Raw genomic sequence first — 22986 nt, forward strand, 5'->3', positions numbered from 1 at the left:
AGAGCTCTTCTTCAGGTCTCTTTCACCAAGCAGAGGAATGTTCAGACTAAGGAATCCAGAGTTCTATTGTAGATTCTGAGGTGAGTGTGTGCTAGTGGTTACAGACCCTTCTTCCCCTGCCTGCCTCCTCCCAAAGCCTGAGTCCTTGATGTCTCTGGCTTTTCCAACCCATCCTCATCACAGTTTAATGTTCTTGGCTTCACATCCCTATACCCTTTTCCTCCTCCCCTGTGGTCCAATAAAAGATATTACCTCATCAACGTATCTCTCTCATATCCTGGAACCAACACAGCTACAATAATACTTAATAAAGGTGGCTTCCACTTCCCACTGTTTTCAGTAAGACTGAGGCCATGCCCACAGGCAAAATAGCTGCCACTCTGTGGTTCAGAGGGCTAGACTGAGCACAGGGATGATGCGAAGCAGCAGAGACCATGTGAAAAGTCGATGGGGAGAATGAGCAGGAACAGGGCATTGTAGGGAGCAAGAGGCAGATTTAGGAGTTGCAGGAGGATGGGGGGCAAGAAGGAGGGTAGGAGGAGTGCAACCCACACTCGGACACAGAATGTGCGGGGCGAGTGGGAAGGTCAGGGAAGTGTTACTTCTTGCAAAAGACTAAACCAATCCCATGTTGTTTTTACTGTGACATTATCACATATATAAATGATTGATATAATTTTCTGATCAGAAACATAATCATTACAGGGTTATTTGTGGACCACTGCAAATACTTTCAACACTTTTTTTTAAATATTTAAGGAAGAGAGGTTACATTAAACTGTGCTCCTTAAGGATGCTGTTTGCTGCCCATTAGCTAACATTGATTAGTTGTTTCATACTTATTTGTGAATATGTCGTCTGTTCTTTTATTGCAGTACTACATAAACATATTGTGACAGGGTCAGGCCAGATGGCTACAGGAGAGTAATTTTTTTTTTGAAGCAAAAGATGTTTTTATTTGCATAACACAGTTACAAAGTAAAAACAGCAGCATATGCAATGTGTAACACAGCAACCACTCACAATTGTTTTCTCATTAGCTTCAGGGGAGGGAAGTGTTCAAGCTTGCCCAGGCCCAGAGAGGGGGGCTTCCTTGACTCCCGTGGTCCTCCACCCTTCCGAGTTACCTGGTGGCCCAGAGCGAGGGGGCTTCATCGACTCTCGAGTTACCTGGCGCCACGCCCGAGTGTCACCAACAATTCCCTCCTCTGAAAGCACCCAACAAGAGGGGCAGGCTGTGGGGTGGACAATCCGGGGGGGGGGGCACGTGCACCCACGTGTGAAAGGACCCCTCTAGGGTGGTGGTGTCCGCAGCAGCAATGGCTGGGGCTGGGGTCCCTTACTCTCTCCCCCAGTCAAAGGGCCAGACAAAGGGACCCGGACGGGGACACCGAGCAGAGAACCTAGGACAGCACCCACTGCTCCTCAAAAGCATCAAGGGAGTCGGTGGACGCCACCCAGAGGAACTCCGCCCGGATACGTGAACGGATCAAGGATCGGAAAACAGCCCCACAGTCACAGGAAACTCCATCGGCCAACCTCCTCTCTCTGGTTTTATAGATGGCCATTTTAGCCAGGGCCAGGAGGAGGTTAACTAGGAGATCCCGTGACTTTGTGAGGCCACGGATGGGGAGTGCATAAATAAAAAGGTGAGGGGAAAAATGCAACCAAAAACATAATAGGAGATTTGTGAGGAGCCGGAACAGGGGCTGCCGCCTGGTGCACTCCAAATATACGTGCGCCAGGGTTTTCCTCACACCACAAAAGGAACAAGTATCTGGGATGGGGGTGAACCGTGCCAAGTACGTGCCCGTGCTCTCGGCTCTGTGAAGGAGCCGCCAACTGATGTCCCCAACGGGCCTCGGAACCAAGGTGGAATATAGGCTGGCCCACCGGGGCTGCTCACCCTCCAAAGGTGGCAGAAGGTCTCGCCACTTTGTGTTGGGGCGGGACACTAGGGTGAGGGCGTGAAGGGTGTGGAGCACGAGAGCGTATAGATGTTACCTTGGCACAGTTTGGAAGCGTACCGGCTGCAGTTCATGCAGCCGGCTTGCAGTGAAGGGGTGGGGGGGTCGATTGGATCTGCAGGGCAGGGGTCCAATTAAAAAGTCTGGTGGGCCTGGGGTAGAGGGTGGGCGGGGTGTGCCCTTGAGCAGGACCCAGTCGAGGTAAGATCGAACAGCGGGCAGCAAAGTGGCCTTCACCTCCTGAAGTATGCGCCAGGGGGTACAAGGTCTGGAGAGCCCCATGCGCCGGGCAAGTGTCAGAGGATCCAGCCAGTCTCCCTGGTCGTAGTCCAGGAGGTCTCCGACTCTTGTGACTTCTGCCAGGATCAAGCTCTGGCGCACCAAGCGGGACTCCGCCACCTGCACACGGAGCTGGGGGTTGTGTAGCAGGGGCTCTGCAAGGAGATCTACCCCCTCAGTGGCCGCCACAGACCTGGTCGTTAAAAACAGTTTCCAAGTCCGGAGGAGGTCCTGGTAGAAGACCGGCAGCCCGGAGAGGTCTCGCGGAAGACCTCCCGGACGGAGATAAAAGAGTTGCCGGTCATATCGGAGCCCTCAGATGCGGCGCAGGATGGCGTGCGCCAGTGTGCTCCATGCCGAACTGCCCACACCATAGAGGAGCCTCTGTAGGGCCTGGAGGCGGAAGACATGGACCTGAGTGTGTAGACACTTCAGGCCCTGTCCTCCTTCCTTCCGGGGTAGATGAAGAACCCCTACAGGGGCCCAGTGCATTCCTGACCAAAAGAACCCCAGAATCGATGTCCGGAGGTTGGTCAGGAAACCCAGGGTTGGGACCAGGGTGTTGAGCCGGTACCAGAGCATGGACAGAACTAGTTGATTAAGCACAAGCACTCTCCCTTGGAGGGAGAGACATCAGAGTAGTCCCGTCCATTTCCGGAGCCGCTCTATCACCCTGCCCTCTAAATTTTCCCAGTTCTCCGGCGGAGAGGGATGCGTGGCAGAAAGGTAAACGCCGAGGTAGAGCAGACCCATGCTCCACCGGATAGTCTGAAGTGCGGGTGAGAGAGAGCTCGCCTGCCGCCAGTCTCCTACTGCCAAACCAGAGCTCTTGACCCAGTTGACCCGGGCGGAGGAGGCTGCTGAATAGATGGCCTGGCAAGCCTCCACCCACGCCAAGTTGCAGGGGTCCTGGATCACGAGGAGCGCGTCATCAGCGTACGCTGACAGGACCAGCTACAGCTCCGGCTCCTGCAGCACCAACCCTTTCAACCTCCTGCGGAGGAGACAGAGGAAGGGCTCGATCACCAGAGCGTACAGCTGGCCCGAGAGGGGGCACCCCTGCTGTACTCCTGGCTGAAGCTGACCGGTTCGGTCAGGGTCCAGTTGAGCTTAACCAGACTCTCTGCAGAAGCGTACAGCACCCGGAGAAAACCCACAAACTGGGGTCCGAAGCCAAACTCCTGCACAGTGCTCAGCAGGTACCCGTGGTTCACCCTATCGAACGCCTTCTCCTGATCTAGGGACAGGAGGGCGAACGACAGACCGTCTCTATGCCAGAGTTCCAAAAAGTCCCAAACCAGAAATAGGTTATCAAAGATACTGCGGTCTGGGACGGTGTAGGTCTGGTCTGGGTGGATCATGTCTGCCAGCACAGACCCTAGCCGCAGCAAAATTGCTTTCGCTACAATTTTGTAGTCTGTCCTGAGGAGCGAAATGGGACGCCAATCTCGTAAATCGCGGAGGTCCCCCTTCTTCGGCAAGAAGGCAAGCACAGCTCGCCTGCACGAGAGAGGGAGGACCCCGCTCTGCAGAGACTCGGCCCAGACGGTGACTAGGTCTGGGCCGAGGATGTCCCAAAACACGCGGTAGAACTCCACGGTCAGCCCGTCCATGCCTGGAGACTTATTGGTGGGCATACGACGGAGGGCTTCTGAGAACTCGGCCAGAGTGAGAAGCAACTCTAGCCAGTCTCGGTCGCTCTCATTGACCGTAGGGAGCTCCTCCCAAAGCATTCTGCAAGCGCTAGGGTCGGTCGGATCAGGGGAGAAAAGACTTGCGTAGAAGGCTCGGGCCCTCCCGCACATCTCCACCACTTCCGTGAGGGGGGTGCCGTCTTCTGCCAGGAGGCAGGTGACGTGTTTCTTGGCCCCCCTTGTTTTCTCCAGGGCATAGAAGAAGCGGGAGCTGCGATCCATCTCCCGAAGGAGGCGGATGCGGGATCGAACAAAGGCGCCCCAGGTCCGATGGTCCTTGAGGGCCCGGAGCTCCTCCCGCTTCTCCCGGCACGCTCCACAGAGGAGGGGGTCTTCGGGGCTGGTGGGCAGATGCCTCTCCAGCTCTAAGACCTCCCATTCCCACTGCTCTATCGCTGCATTTCTCCGTCGGTTGGTGCCCCGGGTGTAGTCGCGGCAGAAAAGCTGGGCACGCACCTTCCCCAGGTCCCACCATCGCCGCGCTGAGGGAAAGGCACGCCGCTGCCCTCGCCAGGCCAGCCAGAATTCCTGGAAGGACGTCACGAAGCCCTCATCCTCCAACAGGCTGTTGTTAAAATGCCAATAGGCCAGCCCCAGCTTCTCCGCACAGAAGGAGGCTGTCACGGTGGCTAGGTGATGGTCAGAAAATGGGGCCAGCCGAATGCTGGAGGAGTGGGCTCATGAGAGATGGAAGCGTGATAGATAAATGCAGTCCAACTGGGAGTGGCTTGACCGATGGGTTTCCACCCGGACAAAGGTGAACGTGGAAGTGTCATCCGGGTGGTGGTCGTGCCAGATGTCCACTAGGGAGTGATGTTCAACTATCTCCCGGAGGGTGTCCGCGGTGGCCGGGCAGTGCTCAGTCCCCAAGCAGTCTTGTTCCTTGAGGGTGGTATTAAAATCCCCTCCCAGACCAGGCACTCTTGAGAATCTAAGCTGCCGAGGAAGGCGGATGCCTGCTGATAGAATTGCAGCCGCTCCGGGCCCGATGTCGGGGCATAGATGTTAACGAGGTTAACCACGAGCCCCTCTATACAGACCCGGAGATGCAGCAGGCGACCCTGCATGGCCTCGGCGACCCCTAGCACCTCAGGCCGTAGATCGGGGGAGAACAGGGTCGCTACTCCAGCCTGCCAAATCGTGGAATGGCTGAAGTAGACCCTGTGCCCCCACTCCAGCCGCCAACTATCTTTGGCGGTCGGATCCGTATGGGTCTCCTGCAGGAAAAACACAGAGTACCCTCCCTCCCAAAGGAAGGAGAGCACCTGGGACCTGCGAAGAGCCATCCTACAACCCCGGGTGTTCAACGTTGCGATGGTGAGAGGTGTCATGGGGAGGGCCGGGGGGATCCTCACTGGCAGGGATGCTTGCATCCCCCAGCGGGCTGTGCAACAGTCCTTGACCCATCCCGTAGTTGAGTAATTGGTCACGGAAGACGCGGACCCGCCAGTAGGCCACAGCATCCTGCTTCCCCATCCCTTTACCTTCCCCATGCGGGCCCTTGTGGCCAGGAGGATTTGAAAAAATCCCCCCATTGCTGGAGAGCAAGCTGTACCTTGTTGTGGGAGCCACGGACATCCTCTAAAAACTTCCACAGCTCTCCTCGCAGCTCATGGAGGGGTGGGGTTACGGTTTCCCAGTTGTTCCCCGCCGGGGCCCTTGGTGCAGGCCTGTGGCCCACTAAAACGGGCAAGCAGGGTGCGGACCCCCGACGGGGTGCCTGATGGTCTGGAGCTTCTAGGCCCGCCTCAAGCCCTGGGGCGATAGGGGGCAGTGGAGGGAAAATAGCAGCCCCTAATGGGTTGCGACTAGAAAGTGCAAAGACTGCTCCCTGGGGGTCATCGATTGGAAAAGGGAAGGAGACAGCCCCGGGGGCCGTGATAACATCGCAGGAGGTAGACTGGATAGGGGTAGGGGCAAAGGCAAGGTTCTGGGTTTCGGGAGGCGAGCAGCTGGATGTTTGTGCCTCCCAATCAGGCTCGAGGGTTAAGTGGGTGGGGAGGGAGCTCTCAGTGATACCGGGTGCAGGCTCCATGGTGGATTTAGCAGCTACAGCATCAAGAGGTGGATTATCTTCTGTTGGGCCCCCGCCCGGGAAGGAAATCAGTTGCTCCGCACCAACGGGAGGTGCCCCTGGCGGCTCATGACCCGGTCGCGTGGCGCCTGCTGTCACCTGAGCAGGCTTGGTGGTTGTCAGCGGGGTGCCATCAGCGGCCAGGTCGATGGAGGAGTCCAGGGGCACCTCGGAGGTGGGAGCAGAAGCAGCAGTTGGGGGAGGGAGCATGGGGAAAAGAGGGGTGGAGTGAGGTTGCTCAAATCGAGGTTTGCTGGCAAAAGGTCGTCCTCCCCCTGGGCGACCGGGGTCAGATCTAGGGCCTCGATATCCTCGAACATGGAGGAGAGGACACTTTCCGTCGCCCTGGGGTTCTCCCCACTGGCACCCGCCATGACGGTTGCCTCGGGGTTCATGGGGGCTTCGGGCAGTGTCAGGACAGAAGAGGCTTCCTCGAGGGTCTCCGAGGGGAGGGTCTCCCATGGAGGGGAGATACTATCTTTCGGTGCTACCACGTCTTTCCCAGCTGACACCGGTGGATGGGACGCACTCGTGGGCAAAGCGGAAGGTTTGGCATCGGTGCCCCCCTTCTTGGTCTTCTGGGGGGCCTCCGCCTTGGGTAGATGAGGCGGAGCTCGAGCCTTCTGCTTGCCTCACTTCCCCTGGACTAGGGCCCAGCCCTCCATGGCATCATCTGGGGGCTGGTTAGCAGGAGTCGTATCGGGGATAAAGGCGATGGCTCAGGGGCTTGGAGGGGGCGGTGGAGCGGCATGAGGAAGGGAGGATTCTCCCTGGGGCAGGCTCTCTCCCATGCCCAGTGGTATCTCTGCCACACCCTCCTCCATAGGCCCTGCCAGATTGTCAGCAGCGAGGGGGGGCTCTCCCACTCGTCTGGACGTTGTAGGGGAGGTGCCCCTCGGGCCTGAGCGGGAGAAGTGGTGGTCCGAAGAGGAGGGGGGGTGAGTTCGGGTATCAGGCGGCCAGGGGTGTCGGCAATGACGGGGCTGATGTCCTGCCGGGTCTCGGGGATCCCAGGTGCCCCTCCTTGCCGGGCTAAGGGGTAGTCCCTCCGGACATGCCCTGACGCCCAGCAGAGGTAGCACCGGGCTTCCCCCGTGGAGAAATATACCTGGTAACGGGCCCCCTGGTGGGGGACTAGGAAGGACCCCTCAAGCGCCTCTCCATCACACGCCGCCGACGGCAGTAGAAGCTGCACTTGCTGGCGGAAGGAAAAGATGTGACGGAGGGTAGGGTCCTTGCAGCCCAACGGGAGAGGGCTAATGACAGAAACAGGTTTCCCCAGGGTGGAGAGGACGGGTAACAGGACAGCATTGGGGAGAAAAGGAGGGACAGAGGTCAGGACCAGACGGACGCCCAGGTCCTCTAGCAGCTCTAGGGGGACAAACACCCCCCACACCGCCAGGCCCCTCTCCACCACTTCCTGGGTGGCAGCCTCCGATGCTAAGAAGAAGATGACCTTCCCGTACATTTTGGAGGCCGCCACAATGGCCGAGGGCCCCACCACCCTCGCCAACGCCCGCACGCAGGTCTCCACGTGGGGCGAGGCGGGCACCAGGATGCATCGGACTCTGTGCTTCCTTGTCATGGTGGGAAAGGGGCCCCGGCTGCTATTGATGGTGGCGGAGGCGGTGGGCAGGAGAGATGACGAGGCAGCAGGCGGGGGGGCTGCTGCCGCCCGGACATGCATCCTGGGGGCTGAGGGAGGGACATCCGCAGAGCTGGTGGAGGGGGCAGCGGGGGAGGACGCCGTGGTCGGTGACGGGGCCGCAGCAGTGGGGATAGCCTCTGCCACAGAGGGCCTGGTGGTTTTAGCGGGGCCCTTCCCCTTCTTCTTGCCCTGGCCTTTCCCGCCGGCTTGGGGGGCTTCCCTAGAGTCTGGGGAGGCAATGGGCATGGCAGCGGCGGAGGTCACCCCAGTGCCCTCCATTGCTGATGCCCCAGCGGGGGCGGTGGCAGGTGATTGACAGGTGTTGGGGTCAGGTAGAAAGGGACAAGCTGTGGGGTGGACAATTCAGGGGGGTGGGGCACATGAACCACCGTATGCTTGTCCAGAGAGTCCTGTTTGGTTGGCTGGTGCTTTTGGCCCACGCGGTGGAATCAGGGCTAGCAGCTGAGTCCAGAGGCAGATGTTAGACAGCCAGCAAAGATGGTGGAGGAGGCAGTTGTGAAGATGGTAGCATGGGGGTTGGGAGGACACAGATGGATCGGGGGGCAGCTCCGTGCCACACCCCCTGTGTCACTACAAACACAGTTAAGACACAGTCAAGGCCTCCCCCGACATGAGAGCACAGTTCGAAAGTTACTCAGTCTTAGGCCCCCCTCCACGCCGATTTGTAGATTCCCCGGGCGGTGTTCCTCTGATAGATGGCTTTTTCTCTGTCTGTTCCGGGTCGCAGCTGCAAACCTTCTAGGGAAGCTGGAACGGATGATAAGAAATTCTCTCAGCCAGAGACGGGTCTGCAGACAAACAGCAAGTGGCTGGGTCTGGGGGCTGGGTCTCTTCACTCCCCCCCTCTGGGGAGCAGGCCGGCAGGCCCCCCCTCTCTTGGGGGGGGGGTTCAGCTGGAGCGGCAGCAGCATCCAAGGGCAGGCGGGGCGGGGCGGGGCGGGGGGGGCTAACAGCCGGCCGGCCTCTGGCCAGCACTCTAGCAACAGCAGAAAAAGAAAAAAAAACAACAAAAAGAAAAGAAATGGAGGAGAGCGTCTGGCCCGGTCAGGGGGGAAGCCGAAAGCAGGGGCAAAAAGCAAGGAAAGCCCAGGCCAAGGGGCAGCAGCAGGAGAGCAGGCTAAGTAGGTCCCTTTTCCCTGGGTAAGGTAACAGGGAAGGATTTTTTTTTTTTTGAAACAGAAAAGAATTTTATTGTGTTACACTTGCAAAAAGTTACCAAGGAAAACAAAACAAACTATGCAACAAAACAATGCAAACAGAAGGTATAACACAGCAGCTTTCAGGAGGGAGAAGTGTTCAGGCTAGCCTGGGCCCAGAGCGGGAGGGCTTCCTCGACACTCGTGGTTTTCCACCCTCCTGAGTTACCTGGTGGCCTAGAGCGGGGGGGCTTCCTCGACACTCATGGTCTTCCACCCCCTCGAGTTACCTAGGGCCGCGCCCAGTGTCACTGATTATCCCTCTCCTGAGAGTGCCCGGGAAGATGGGCACGGCTGCGGGGTGGGCGGTTTGGGGGTGGGGGGGTAGACACCCATGTATTATAGGACCCCTCCTAGATGACAGGAATGATGGTATCCACAGTGGCAACGGCTGGGGCTGGCGTCTGTCACTCTTCCCCTCAATCAAAGGGTCAGACGGATGGAACCGGATGGGGTCACCGAGCAGAGAACCCCGGACAGCGCCCACCGCTCCTCAAAGGCGTCAAGGGAGTCGGTGGACGCCGCCCAGAGGAACTCCGCCCGGATACGTGAATGTACTGAGGATTGGAAAAAGGCCCTACAATCGCCGGACGATTCATGGGCCAACCTCCCCTCTCTGGTTTTATAGATGGCTGTTTTAGCCAAGGCTAGGAGGAGGTTAACCAGGAGATCTCGCGATTTTGTGGGGCCACAGATGGGGAGTGTATAGATAAAAAGGTGAGGGGAGAAATGAAGCCAAAAGTGCAATAGAATATTTGTGAGGAGCCGGAAAAGGGGCTGCAATCTGGCACACTAAATATACGTGCGCCAGGGTTTCCCTCACATTACAAAAAGGGCAAGTATCCGGGATGGGGGTAAACCGTGTCAGAAACACGCCTGTGCTCACAGCTCCGTGAAGGAGCCGCCAACTGATGTCCCCGACGGGCCTTGAGACCAAGGTGGAATACAGGCTGGCCCACCGAGGTTGCTCAACCTCCAAAGGTGGCAGGAGGTCCCGCCACTTTGTATCGGGGCGGGACACCAGGGTGTGGGCGTGAAGGGTGTGAAGCATGACTGTGTATAAATATTTCCGTGGTGCGATTTGAAAACTGACCGGCTGCAGTTCATGCAGCCGGCTTGCAGTGAAAGGGTGAGGGGTTTGTTGGGATCGGCAGGGTAGGGGCCCAATGGAAAGGTCCGGCGGGCCTGGGGTAGAGGATGGGCGGGGTGCGCCCTCACGCAAGGCTCAGTTGACATAAGCCCGAGCAGTGGGGGTCAAGGCGGCCTTCACCTCCTGAAGTATGCGCCAGGGGGTACGAGGGCTGGAGAGCCCCATGCGCTGAGTGAGCGTCAGGGGATCCAGCCAGTCTCTCTGGTTGTAGTCCAGGAGGTCTCCGACCCTCGTGACTTCCACCAGGACCAACCTCTGGCGCACCGAGCGGGACTCCACCACCTGCACACGGAGTTGGGGATTGTGTAGCAGGGGCTCCGTGAGGAGATCTGCTCCCGCGGTGGCCGCCACGGACCTGGTTGTTAGAAACAGTTTCCAGGTCCGGAGGAGGTCCTGGTAGAAGACCAGCAGCCCGGAGAGGTCTCGTGGAAAACCTCTCAGACAAAGATAAAAGAGCTGCCGGTCATATCGGAGCCCTTGGAAGCGGTGCAGGAAGGCATGCGCCAATATGCTCCACGTCGAACTACTTGCACTGTAAAGGAGCCTCTGCAGGGCCTGGAGGCGGAAAACGCGGACCTGAGTGTGCAGACACTTCAGGCCCTGCCGTCCTTCCTTCAGCGGTAAATGAAGAACTCCAACAGGGGCCCAGTGCATTCCTGACCAAAAGAACTCTAGAATCAATCTCCAGAGGTGGGTCAGGAAACCCAGGGCCGGGGCCAGGGTGTTGAGCCGGTACCAGAGCGTGGACAGGACTAGTTGGTTAAGCACCAGTGCTCTCCCTCGGAGGGAGAGACATCGGAGTAGCCTCGTCCATTTCCGGATCCGCTCTATCACCCTGCCCTCTAAATTTTGCCAGTTCTCCGGTGAGGAAGGGTGCGTGGTGGAAAGGTAAACACCGAGATAGAGCAGTGGACCCGCACTCCACCGGATGGTCTGAAGCGCGGATGGGAGGGAGCTTACCTGCCGCCAGTCCCCCACTGCCAAGCCAGAGCTCTTGACCCAGTTGACTCGGGCGGAGGAGGCTGCCGAATAGATGGTCTGGCATGCCTCCACTCGCACCAAGTCGCCTGGGTCCTGGACCACGAGGAGTACGTCATCAGCATACGCTGACAGGACCAGCCGCAGCTCCGGCTCCCGCAGCACCAACCCTGTCAACCTCCTGCGGAGGAGACAGAGGAAAGGCTCGATTGCCAGAGCGTACAGCTGGCCCGAGAGGGGGCACCCCTACTGCACTCCTCGCCCGAAGCTGACCGATTCGGTCAGAGTCTAGTTGAGCCTAACCAAACATTCCGCGGAGGCATACAGCACCCGGAGAAAACTCACAAACTGAGGTCCAAATCCAAACGCCTGCAGAGTGCTCAGGAAGTACCCATGGTCTACTCTATCGAACGCCTTCTCCTGATCAAGAGACAGGAGGGAGAACGACAGACCATCTCTCCGCCCGAGTTCCAAAAAGTCCCAAACCAGAAATAGGTTTTCAAAAATGCTGCGAGCCGGGACAGTATAGGTCTGGTCTGGGTGGATCACGTCCGCCATCACGGACCCTAGCCGCAGCGAGATTGCTTTTGCTACGATTTTGTAATCCGTGCTAAGGAGTGAGACGGGACGCCAGTTTCGTAAATCGCGGAGGTCCCCCTTCTTCGGCAACAAGGCGAGCACCGCTCGCCTGCACGACAGAGGGAGGACCCCGCTCTGCAAGGACTCAGCCCAGACAGTGACTAGGTCTGAGCCAAGGATGTCCCAGAACGCGCGGTAAAAACTCCACGGTCAGCCTGTCCATGCCCGGAGATTTATTGGTGGGCATGCGACGGAGGGCTTCCGAGAACTTGGCCAGGGTGAGACGCAGCTCTAGCTGGTCTCGGTCGCCCACGCTGACTGTGGGGAGTTCCTCCCAGAGCACCCCGCAAGCGCCAGGATCGGTCGGATCCGGGGAGAAAAGGCTTGTGTAGAAGTCATGGGCCCTCCCACACATCTCCTCCGGATCCGTGAGGGGGGTGCCGTCTTCCGCAAGAAGGCAGGTGACGTGTTTCTTGGCCCCCCTCGTTTTCTCCAGGGCATAGAAGAAGCGAGAGCGGCGGTCCATCTCCCGAAGGAGGCAGATGCGGGACCGAACGAAGGCACCTCGGGCCCGGTGGTCCTCGAGGGCCCAGAGCTCCTCCCGCTTCTCCCAGCACGCTTTGCAGAGGGATGGGTCCTCGGGGTTGGCAGCCAGGTGCCTCTCCATCTCTAAGACCTCCCGTTCCAACTGCTCTATCGCCGCATTTCTCCGTCGGCTGGTGCCCCGAGTGTAGTCACGGCAGAAGAGCTTGGCGCGCACCTTCCCTAGATCCACCATCGCCGCACTGAGGGAAAGGCACGCCACTGCTCTCGCCAGGCCAGCCAAAACTCCCGGAAGGACGTCACAAAGCTCTCGTCCTCCAACAGGCTGTTGTTAAAGTGCCAATAGGCCGGCCCCAGTCTCTCTGCACGGAGGGAGACCGTCATGGTGGCTAAATGATGGTCGGAGAATGGGGCCGGCCAAATGGTGGAGGAGTGGGCCTGTGAGAGATGGAAACGGGATAAGTAAATACGGTCCAACCGAGAGTGGTGTGACCGATGGGCCTCCACCCGCACAAAGGTGAACGTGGAAGTGTTATCTGGGTGATGGTCACGCCAGACGTCCACTAGGGAGTGATGTTCGACTATTCCTCGGAGAATGTTCGCGGCGGCTGGGCTCGGCTCGGCCCCTGAGCGGTCCCATTCCTCGAGGGTGGTGTTAAAGTCCCCTCCCAGGACCAGGCACTTGTGCGAATCAAGGGGAAGTTGGACACCCGCTGATAGAATTGTGGCCACTTTGGGCTCGTTTGCGGGGCATAAATGTTAACAAGGTTGACCACGAGCTCCTCCATATGGACTCGAAGGTGCAGCAGGTGGCCCGGCATGGCCTCAGTGACCCCTAGCACCTTGGGCCGTAGTGGGGGAGAACAGGGTCGCCACTCCAGCTTGCGAAGTCGTGAAGTGGCTAAAGTATACCCCGTCCCCCCACTCCAGCCGCCACCTGTCCTCGACGGTCGGGTCCGTATGGGTCTCCTGCAGGAAAGCTACAGAGTACCCCCCTTCCTGAAGGTAAGAGAGCACCTGGGACCTGCGGAGAGCCATTCTACAGCCCCTGGTGTTCAAGGTTGCAATAATAAGAGGCGTCATGCTGGAGGTGTGGGGGTCTCTTATTGGTGGGGGTGTTCGTGGCCCCCGGCAGGTTGCGCAGCAACCCGTGACCCATCCCGTGGATGAGTAGATCGTGTCGGAAGCTGCGGGCTCGCTCGTAGGCCGCAGCACCGCGCCTTCCTTGCCCCCTGCCCTCCTTTATAAGGGCCCTTGTGGCCTGGAGGATTTGGTCAAAGTCCCCCCATAGCTGAAGAGCCAGCTGTACCCTATTGCGGGTGCCACGGGTGTGTTCTAGGAACTTCCGTAGTGCATGCTGCAGCTCATGGGGGGGTGGGGTTACAATTTCCGGGGTGTTCCCTGGTGGGACTCCTTAATACAGCCTCGTGGTCCGCTAAGGCAGGTAGACAGAGTGCGGACCACTGACGGGGCGTCTGACAGGCTGGGGTTATTAAATTCATTTCATGCCTTGGGGTGGAGGGGGATGGCAGGGAAAAAATTGTCACTCCTAATGGGTCGCGACTAGAAAGTGCAAAGACTGCTCCCTGGGGGGAATCTGCGAAAGGTGGAAAGGAAATAACCCCAGGGGCGTCATTAGCATTGCAGGAGGAGGGGACTTGGGCAGGGAGAGGGGTGGGGGCAGGGGCAGGGGGAAGGCTCTGGGGTTCAGAAGGCAAGCAGCTAAAGGAAAGTGCCTCCTGAGCAGAGTCAAGGGGTAAGGGAGGGGGCTCCCAATAATGCTAGGCACTGGCTCCATGGTGGTCTTAGCGGCCATGGCATCAGGTGGTGGACCACCTTCTGCAGGGTGCTCGCCCGGGAAGGCAATTAGGGGGAGGGAGCATGGGGAAAGGTGGGCTGGGGTAAGGTTGCCCAGCTCGAGGCCAGCCGGCAGTAGATCATCCTCTCCCTGGGTGACCGGGGTCAAATCTAGGGCCTCAATCTCTGCATACACAGGGGAGAGGCCAGCTTCTGCCACCCCGGGGGCCTCTCCTCTAGGGCCCGCCTCAACGGTTGCCTCGGGGTCCGTGGGGGGTTCAGGTGGTATCCAGGCAGAAGGGGCGTCCTCAGGAGTCTCGGAGGGGAGGGTCTCCCATGGAGCGGGGATTCTGCCCTCCAATGCCAGTCCGTCTTCCCCTCCCAACACCAGTGGATGGATCCCACTCGTGGCCGTGGCGGGAGGCTCAATATCAGTGCCTCCTTTCCTGGTCTGCCGGGGGGCTTCCGCGTCGGATGGATGCAGCGGAGCTCGAGCCTTCCGCTTGCGTTGCTTCCCCTGGACTAGGGTCCAGCCCTCCATAGCGTCATCTGGGGGTTGGTTAGCAGGGGTCGTGTCGGGGGGCGGAGGCGATGGTTCAGGGGTTCGGGGGGGTAGCGGTGAGGCAGCATGAGAGGCGGGGGTTTCTCCTTTGGGCGGACCCTCTCCTATACCCGGTAATATCCTTGCCACACCCTCCTCCATAGGCTCTGCTGGATTGGTACTAGCAAGGGTGGAACTCCCTTGCTCGCCTGGGCGTTGTAGGGAAGGTATCTCTTGGGCCTGGACGGGAGCAGCGATGGATCGAGTAGGAGGAGGGTTGGTTTCAGGTGCCGGGCAGCCAGGGGCGTTGGCAGCGACGGGGCCGATGTCCTGCCAGGTCTCTGGGGTTTCGAGTGCCCCTCCCCCCCGGGCCAAAGAGTCTCTGCGGACATGCCCCGCTGAGCGGCAGAGGTAGCACCGGGCCTCTCCGGTGGAGTAAAAGACCCGATAGCGGGCTCCCTGGTAGGGGACTAGGAAAGACCCCTCGAGCACCTCTCCGTCACGCGCCCCTGCCGGCGGTAGAAGCTGCACTTGCCGGCGGAACGAAAGGACGTGATGGAGGGTGGGGTCCTTGCAGCCCAATGGGAGAGGGCTGATGACAGAAACAAGTTTCCCCAGAGTGGAGAGAGCGGGTAACAGGGCAACATTGGGTAAGAAGGGAGGAACGGAGGTGAGGATAAGGCGAACGCCCAGGTCTTCTAGCGGCTCTAGGGGGACAAACACTCCCCCTACCGCCAGGCTCCTCTCCACCGCCTCCTGAGTGGCAGCCTCCGAAGCTAAGAAGAAAACGACCTTCCCATACATCTTGGAGGCTGCCACAATAGCCGTGGGTCCCACCACCTTCGCCAACACCTGCACGTATGTCTCCACGTGGGGCGAGGCGGGCACCAGGAGGCAATGGACACCGTGCCTCCTGGTCAAGGCGGGGAAAGGGCCCCGGCCGCTGGTGATGGTGGTGGAGGCGGGGGGGGGTGAGATGACGAGGCGGCAGGCAGAGGGGGGCCGTCACCGCCTGGGCATACGTCCTGGGGGCTGGGGAAGGGACAATCGCAGAGCTGGTGGAGGGAAACGCAGGGAGGGGCGCCACGGCTGATGACGAGGCCACAGCGGTGGGGGCAGCCCCTGCCATGGAGGGCTTAGTGGTTTTAGCGGGGCCCTTTCCTTTCATCTCGCCCTGGCCCTTCCGGCCAGCTGGGGGGGGTTCCTAGAATCTGGGGGGGCGGTGGGCGCAGCAGTGATCACCCCGGTGCCTCCTGCTGCCGGTGCCCCAGCGGGGGGGGGGGGGTGGCAAGTATCTTAACAATAGTGGTGGGGGGGGACCTTGGGTCGGGCAGGGGGGGTGGTGGGGGAGGGACAACTGATTTTGTTGAAGCGTCCTCGCCCCTCTCATTCCCCGCCATTGTGATCAGGGAGAGACGGGGAGACACCAGAAGGAGGAGGAGATGAGGGGGGAGCAAAGTAACTGCTCCTCCCCGCTGGGCTGCAGGCCGGGGGGGGGAATGCCGAGGGGGTTGGACTGGGGGGGGCGGAAATCGGGGTCTAGTAATAGGGACTGTGGGATAAGCAATCCGGGGGGTGGGGGGGATGCAGACCTACACACGTTTGTCCAAAGAGTCTCGGTTGGTCGGCTGTTATGTCCGGTCCGAAAGGCAAAGTTCAAAGCGAACAGCTGGATCCGAAGGGAGATGGCACGTTGCCAGCAGGGATGGATGGCGGGGGGGGCCGTGACAGTTGTAGTAAGGGTGAGGGAGTTTGGGGTACCGATGGATGGGGGGGAGGGCTCCGTGCCACCCCCCCTGTGCTGCCACAAACGCAAGTAACCACAGTCAAACTCCCCCCCACGAGAGTATAATTCAAAAAATTACTCAGTCTTACGGCCCCCTTCACGATGATTTATAGCTTCCCCGGATTGTTTCTCCTGTCTTCTGAAATCTTCTTCTCCAGCTGTGTTGGCTGTGTTCCAAGGCTTCCGGCATGCTGAGAATGTTGTAAAGTCTGAGCTGCCAGCAAAACGGCTGGGTCTGGGGGTTTCCACTCCCCCCTCCGGACAGCAAAATCGGCAATCTTCCCCCCCTTCCTCCGGGGGGGGCTCAGCTGAGGCAAATAGCTGCGCCTGAAAGCAGGCGTGGGGGGGCGGGTGCTGGCGACAAGCTAAGGGCCGACCAGCACGTAGACGGGAAAAAAAAACAAAAAATCAAAACAAAGCAAAAAAAGTGTTTGGCCCGGTCGGGGGGGGGGGGGGGGGGCTAAGGCAGGTTCAAAAAGAAAGAAAAATCCAGGCCAGGGGGCTTTAGGAACGAATAGAAAGCAGATAGCTGAGGAGCAAGCAAAGGATGTTCCGTTTCCCAACAGGGAAGGTTCCAGAACAATCAGGAACCTTCTGGAGACAATTAAGACAGGCTGATTAGAACACCTGCAGCCAATCAAGAAGCTGCTAGAATCAATTAAGGCAGGCTAATCAGGGCACCTGTGTTTAAAAAGGAGCTCACTTCAGTTTGTGGTGCGCGTGTGAGGAGCTGGGGGCAAGAAGCAATAGGAGCTGAGAGTGAGAACGCAGACTGTTGGAGGACTGAGGAGTACAAGCATTATCAGACACCAGGAGGAAGGTCCTATGGTGAGGATAAAGAAGGTGTTGGGAGGAGGCCATGGGGAAGTAGCCCAGGGAGTTGTAGCTGTTGCATAGCTGTTCCAGGAGGCACTCTAGACAGCTGCATTCCACAGGGCCCTGGGCTGGAACCTGGAGTAGAGGGCGGGCCCGGGTTCCCCTGAAACCTCCTAACTCCTGGTCAGACACAGGAGGAGTCGACCTGGACTGTGGGTTCAGAAAAACGGCCAAGCTGAGGGCTGCCGTGAAGCTCCAAGGTGAGCAAATCTGCCAATAAGCGCAAGACCCACCAAGGTAGAGGAGGAACTTTGTCACAATATGCATTTACTCATATGTAGTAACTAAGCATTCTTTTTTCTGCCGAGCTGTTGTCTAAGACCCCCATCTCCTGAAATATTCCTCTGCACCCTAATGAGCTAAATTCAGAAAGCAGGAGCTAATGTAATGTTCTTTAATCTACCTGGATTTCTGTAAGGCATTTGATACAGTTCCATGTCGGAAATTATTAGTTTAACTAGAGAAGATGGGGATTAATACAAGAATTGAAAGATGGGTAAGGAACTAGTTGAAGTGAAGAATACAATGAGTCATGCTGAAAGGTGAATTGTCAGGCTGGAGGGAGGTTACTAGTGGAGTTCCTCAGGGATCAGTCTTGCAACCAATCTTATTTAACATTTTCATTAATAACCTTGGCACAAAAAGTGAGTGTGCGCTAATAAAATTTATGGATGACACAAAGTTGGGAGGTATTTCCAATACAGAGGAGGACTGGAATATTATACAAGAAGATTTGGATGACCCTGAAAACTCTAGTGTGACAGAGTGCAGGGGGTGAACAAGTGATCCTGCAATCTGATCACTCGGATGTTCATTAGTTTCCCTTGAGAAAGCTGATGGGGTTGGGGTAATTAGAGGATCAGGCTGGACAGATGGATAGGATAAGGAGCCAATTAGCTTATCAACCCAAGGCTGATAAAGAGACAGAAGGGAAGTGCCAAGGGAAGGAGAGGGGACTAGGGCTGAGTTAGCCCAATTACATGGATGCCTCAAGGGAGAGAGACCTCCATTTCCCTCGGGTTCTGGGGGAAGGGCCAAAAAGCATAGGTGGTGTTGTAAACAGACTGTTGCACGGGGATTGTTGTAGAAATGGTGGAGGGAACTTAAAATAAAAGGGTGTAGTGAAGGCACAACTATTGGAGTCCATGCAGTTTCTGCAGGGAAGAAGACGTTAGAGAAGCCACGCCCCGCTATGTGCAGTATTAGAAATCTTATGAAATTTAAGAGCGCAAAGTGCACACTCACGCACTTAGGGAGTAACACGAAGAATTTTGCCAGCAGCTGGGGACATATCAGTTGGAAGAGACAGAAGAGATGAAACACCTGGGTGTATTGATTGATCACAGGGTGACTATGAGCCACCAGTGTGATGGAGCCATGAAAAAGGCTAATGCAATTGTAGGATGCATCAAGCAAGGTATTTCCAGCAGAGATAAGGAAGTGTTATTACAACTATACAAGGCACTGGTGAGACCTCATCTGGAATACCGTGTGCAGTTCTGGTTTCCCATGTTTAAGAAAGATGAATGCAAATTGGAACAGGTGCAGAGAAGGGTTACTAGGATGATCAGAGGAATGGAGAACCTATCTTACGAAAGGAGACTTATGGAGCTTGGGTTGTTTAGCCTAACCAAACAAAGGCTGTGGGGGGAGATATGATTGCTCTCTAAAAATATATCAGAGGAATAAATATCAGGGACGGGAGTTATTTAAGTCAAGGGCCTATGTTAGCACAAGAATAAATGGATATACACTGGCCATCAACAAGTTTAGGCTTGAAACTGGACAAAAGTTTCTAACTATCAAAGTCGTGAAGTTCTGGAACAGCCAAAGGTTATGGGTCTATTACAGGAGTGGATGTGTGCTGTTCTGTGGCCTGCGATGTGGAGGAGGTCAGACTAGATGATGACAATGGTCCCTTCTCGCCTCAAAGTCTATGTGTCTATGTACATCTATAATTTATCAACCCAAAGAAGTAATATAAATTCTATGTGCTAGTGTGAATCATGATGCACTAAATAGGTCAAGGTTCTCAAACTATTTAACATTTAGCCCTTCTTTTATCAAAGGTTATAAACTAAGAAGGGAAGGAGTCTGGACAGCAATAGGGCATGGATGGCCGTTCTGCTTATCTGTGGTGATTAGAGCCAAAGTGGAGTCTCCATCTGTGACACATGGGAAAGGCATGCATTTGTGTGTGCATTCAAGCTGAAATGATCACACTGACATTATCACATACACTCATTGGCAGACGAGAATCAAAAAGTCAAAAGACAGAATACAATAACATGATTTGATGTTTTTTAAAATTTCATGATTTTGGGGGCCAATCTCATGATTTTTGACCTCCTGAGGCTGGCAATACTGCATCTCCAAACCTCAAAGATGAGATTTTTAGAGCAGAGTTCTAACTTTTGACAACTGCTGGAGCAGAACTTTTACTTCTAGCAGATGAGGATCTCCAGGGCAAAGGAAAACCCCAGCCATGCCCCTTTCCCCTGGATAGATCCCTGTACTAAGGCCTGAGAGGGGGATGGTATAAGCATCACTCTGACCACTTCAGAATTGTTCTACTTGCCTCTGGTGCTCCTTGTAGGACTATGAAGTTCTGCTTCATCACCCAATGCAGAGATCTGCCTAGATGGTCTAATCTAACTGTGAATGATTCCCCTTCATTCTCAAATGCCCTTTTGTGGGTGGGCACCCTAACAGGGGTTACCATCCCTCTTCCCCTCTCAGGTCCCTAAGAACTCCACAACGGGTTGTCTTACCCCAATAATACCCTTCCTAGGGGCCAGTTTATTACAAAAACATACTGCAAATAATCCATAATAGAAGTCCAAAAACATAGTCCACCTGCCACTCCCAGTGCATAGTTGTTAAAATCCCATGACACACAGTCCGTCAACATAGTACATACCATACTCTGGAGTTTTCCACCATACCTGGGTTCTTCTTCAGTCCTCTTTTTTGCCCCCCTCCCCGTCCTTCTGCCAGGACAGCCACTTCACCCCTTCCAGCTGTAGTATATCCCTGTTCTTCGCAGTGGAGCCCCCACTGGGGATCTTCCTACCACCGCCAACTCTCTGCTGGGACTTCATCCTTACCTGGGGAGCATCCCTTCCTCTCCCCCAGCCCTCTGGCTCCAGTTCTTCAGCATGGAGATAAGCTCCTCCACTGCTCCCCTTCCTTCAGCCCTCTCTGACCCTCAGCTCTGGCTCTCCAATTTGAGGAGGTTAGCCGGAAAACCCCTCTGATGTTCAGCCTTCCTTCAAGGACCTCTATCCTTTCTGATTCTCCATGATCCTTTATAGCACCAGGTGCTGCCCCGCTGTATTAACTGACCACCTGAGGTGGCACAGGAGAGCTAGATCTCCTTCATTACAAGGAGCCTCACTGTAACACTAATCTAAAATCTGTTTGTTACTGAAAGAATAAAACCTACCTTTATTTTTTCTTTCATGTCTTTCAGCTTCTTCTTATTTTCCATTTTTTTATTTTGTCTATCTCTCCATTTTTCCAAACGTGGAGGAAGAAGACGATCAGAAATGTCACTTTCTTCCACTTGGATAAAAACTGCAACATCGGGGCAGAGTCCTCGTTCTAATAAGTACTGGGCCTCCTCAAATGTACGAGGGAAACCATCCAGTATAAATCCTGTGGATCTGATTGGAAACAAAGATAAAAATGATGTAATTCTAAAGTAATCTTTTTCTACACAGAAAGTTCAGTGAGCGAATGGCAAAAAGAAAAAACATTTTATTAAAAGGATTTTTTTAATAGTAATTTTAAAAAGTCATTATTTTTCTCTCAATTTCTTGCAGTTCCCTCTTGGGGCTGGTCTATATGGTGCAGCAATGTGCACCAGAGGGGTGTGAATTCAAATGTTCAATGAGTTGCACACTAATCTTGCTGGCACACACTAAAAAGTTCCCTAGTGAGTAGACAAGCCCTTAGAAATCTAGAAGCAATTTTTCACTTTTTATTTTATTGTATTTTATTCTGCTTAGCAAACATTGTCTTTCACTCTGTATTTTGAATGGCGCAGAAATCAAATGCCCATTTTGTTTAAGAGTAATTTCAGCTTAGATGGCATTGTGTCTAAAAGAGCTTTGTGTGCTTGCATCTTCAATTTTGCTAGTGTGGCTCTGAAAATAGTGTTTGTTAGCCACTGCTGTAGAATCATAAGTGGGGGCACAAATCATTATTTTGGTATGATCTGTCATGTGAAGTTTGTTAGCTGATGATTTCCTTTCAGGGAATGACCTCTTCCACAGTCCATAACATGGACTACACCTCTCTGCATGAACTAAACCTCTCTCCCCACAAATACTGGAGTCAGTTCAGACTTGTCTATGGAACTCCAGGTCCTGGTCATACCCCTTACATCTTCATACTAGATAAGTACTTCCAAAGCTGAATTTTCCAAAGCTGTGTTTCTGCACTTCTTATTATTAGATTGAATATAAGAGTAATGTTTCATATACATGGGCTTTATATAGACAAAGCACTTCCCTTAAGTGACCAGATGGCAGGAAAGGTCAGATTCAGAAAGGAAACTTGATCTTTTGCCCAGTCAGATATTTGGACAAAGGAAGGAAGGAAGCAAGGAAAGATAAATAGGACAGTAGGACTTCCCTCAAATTAGTATTATTAACATTTAAAAAAACCTCTTTTGGAGTCTTTCCCATTGAAGGATGATTTTACAGAGGAATGAAGTCAAGCCTATAGTGCTTTTTCGAAAAAAGGCTGATGGATGACAAGGCTTTACAGACTTCCTTTGTGGAAGCTAGCACCCTTTCTGCCTAGGATACCTCTGTGGAAAGGATTGAGTGGGCTCTGATATTTTCTAAAATTACTTTATCTATGCACAAATATGCTTCTGTGCCCAGCGTGTTTGGAGGGGGGCAGCACAGAACACCACATCAGCCAAGGATTTCCCCATGCTGGCGGAAACCTCAGCTTCACATTTAAGGCAGACGTAAGACCCCTTTGCGTTGACAGAGTGGTGGAAAGGGACTACAGAATGGGCCAGGGTCTGACTCAGTGTTTTTCTGAATTGATAGATTCTCCTACAGTATCTTTTAACAGTTTGTCTTACATTAGGCATGTGTCATGATTTCTCTATATGAGGCTTTAGGCAAAATGAAAAAAGAATTATTTTCCCCTGAGGAATGGGAGAAATACATAACACTGATTATGAATGATTCTGGAGCATGGCGAACAATCTTGTCCTTGTGGATGATGGAGCAAATGATAGCATCACAGAAATGTAGGGCTGGAAGGGACCTCAAGAGATCATTTCATGTCACACAAGAATGGAGATTTCAGAGACTTTTCTTGCCAACGTGACTGCAGTCAGGAGACATGTTTATGGAAAGAAAATGTAAGGAATTAGATACCATCAGTTTGAACAGATGGGTCACAAGACTTTGCAGCACTGTAGGCAGATCCTAAATAGGGATCTGGTTGGTTTGGATACACGTACTGCTTTAAGAAACCTAGATATTATCAGGTGATCTTTCAGAGTTTTTAATGAGCCTACATTTATGTCACTATTTAATGTCAAGATATGAGGAAGTTACTCACCTTGTGCAGTAACGATGCTTCTTCGAGATGTGTGTCCCTAAGGCTGCTCCAGTTTAGGAGTCTGTGTGCCCCTGCACTTCTAATCAGAAATTTTTGGTAGCAGTGTCCTGTTGAGCCCGCGCATGTGCGCTCCCTCCCTCGTGGTCTGCCTTGAGGCTATTTAGCACTGCACAGGCGAACCCCCCTCATTTCCTTCTCTACCACAGAGCCCTATAGAGAACTCTGAAGTAGAGGGGAGGAGGGCGGGTTGTGGAGCACCCATAAGGAC

General features: G+C 55.0%; 1 protein-coding gene across 1 annotated transcript in view; it reads right to left on the reverse strand.

Moving 5' to 3' along the window:
• Positions 1–22986, reverse strand: part of AK9 (adenylate kinase 9) — a 239386-nt gene that overhangs the window by 63587 nt on the left and 152813 nt on the right. The window contains 1 exon segment of the mRNA XM_073336992.2: positions 20575–20794. Within this exon segment, the coding sequence (XP_073193093.1) occupies positions 20575–20794 (220 nt within the window).

This window comes from Lepidochelys kempii, chromosome 3 (assembly GCF_965140285.1).
Source record: "Lepidochelys kempii isolate rLepKem1 chromosome 3, rLepKem1.hap1, whole genome shotgun sequence".
NCBI lineage: Eukaryota > Metazoa > Chordata > Testudines > Cheloniidae > Lepidochelys > Lepidochelys kempii.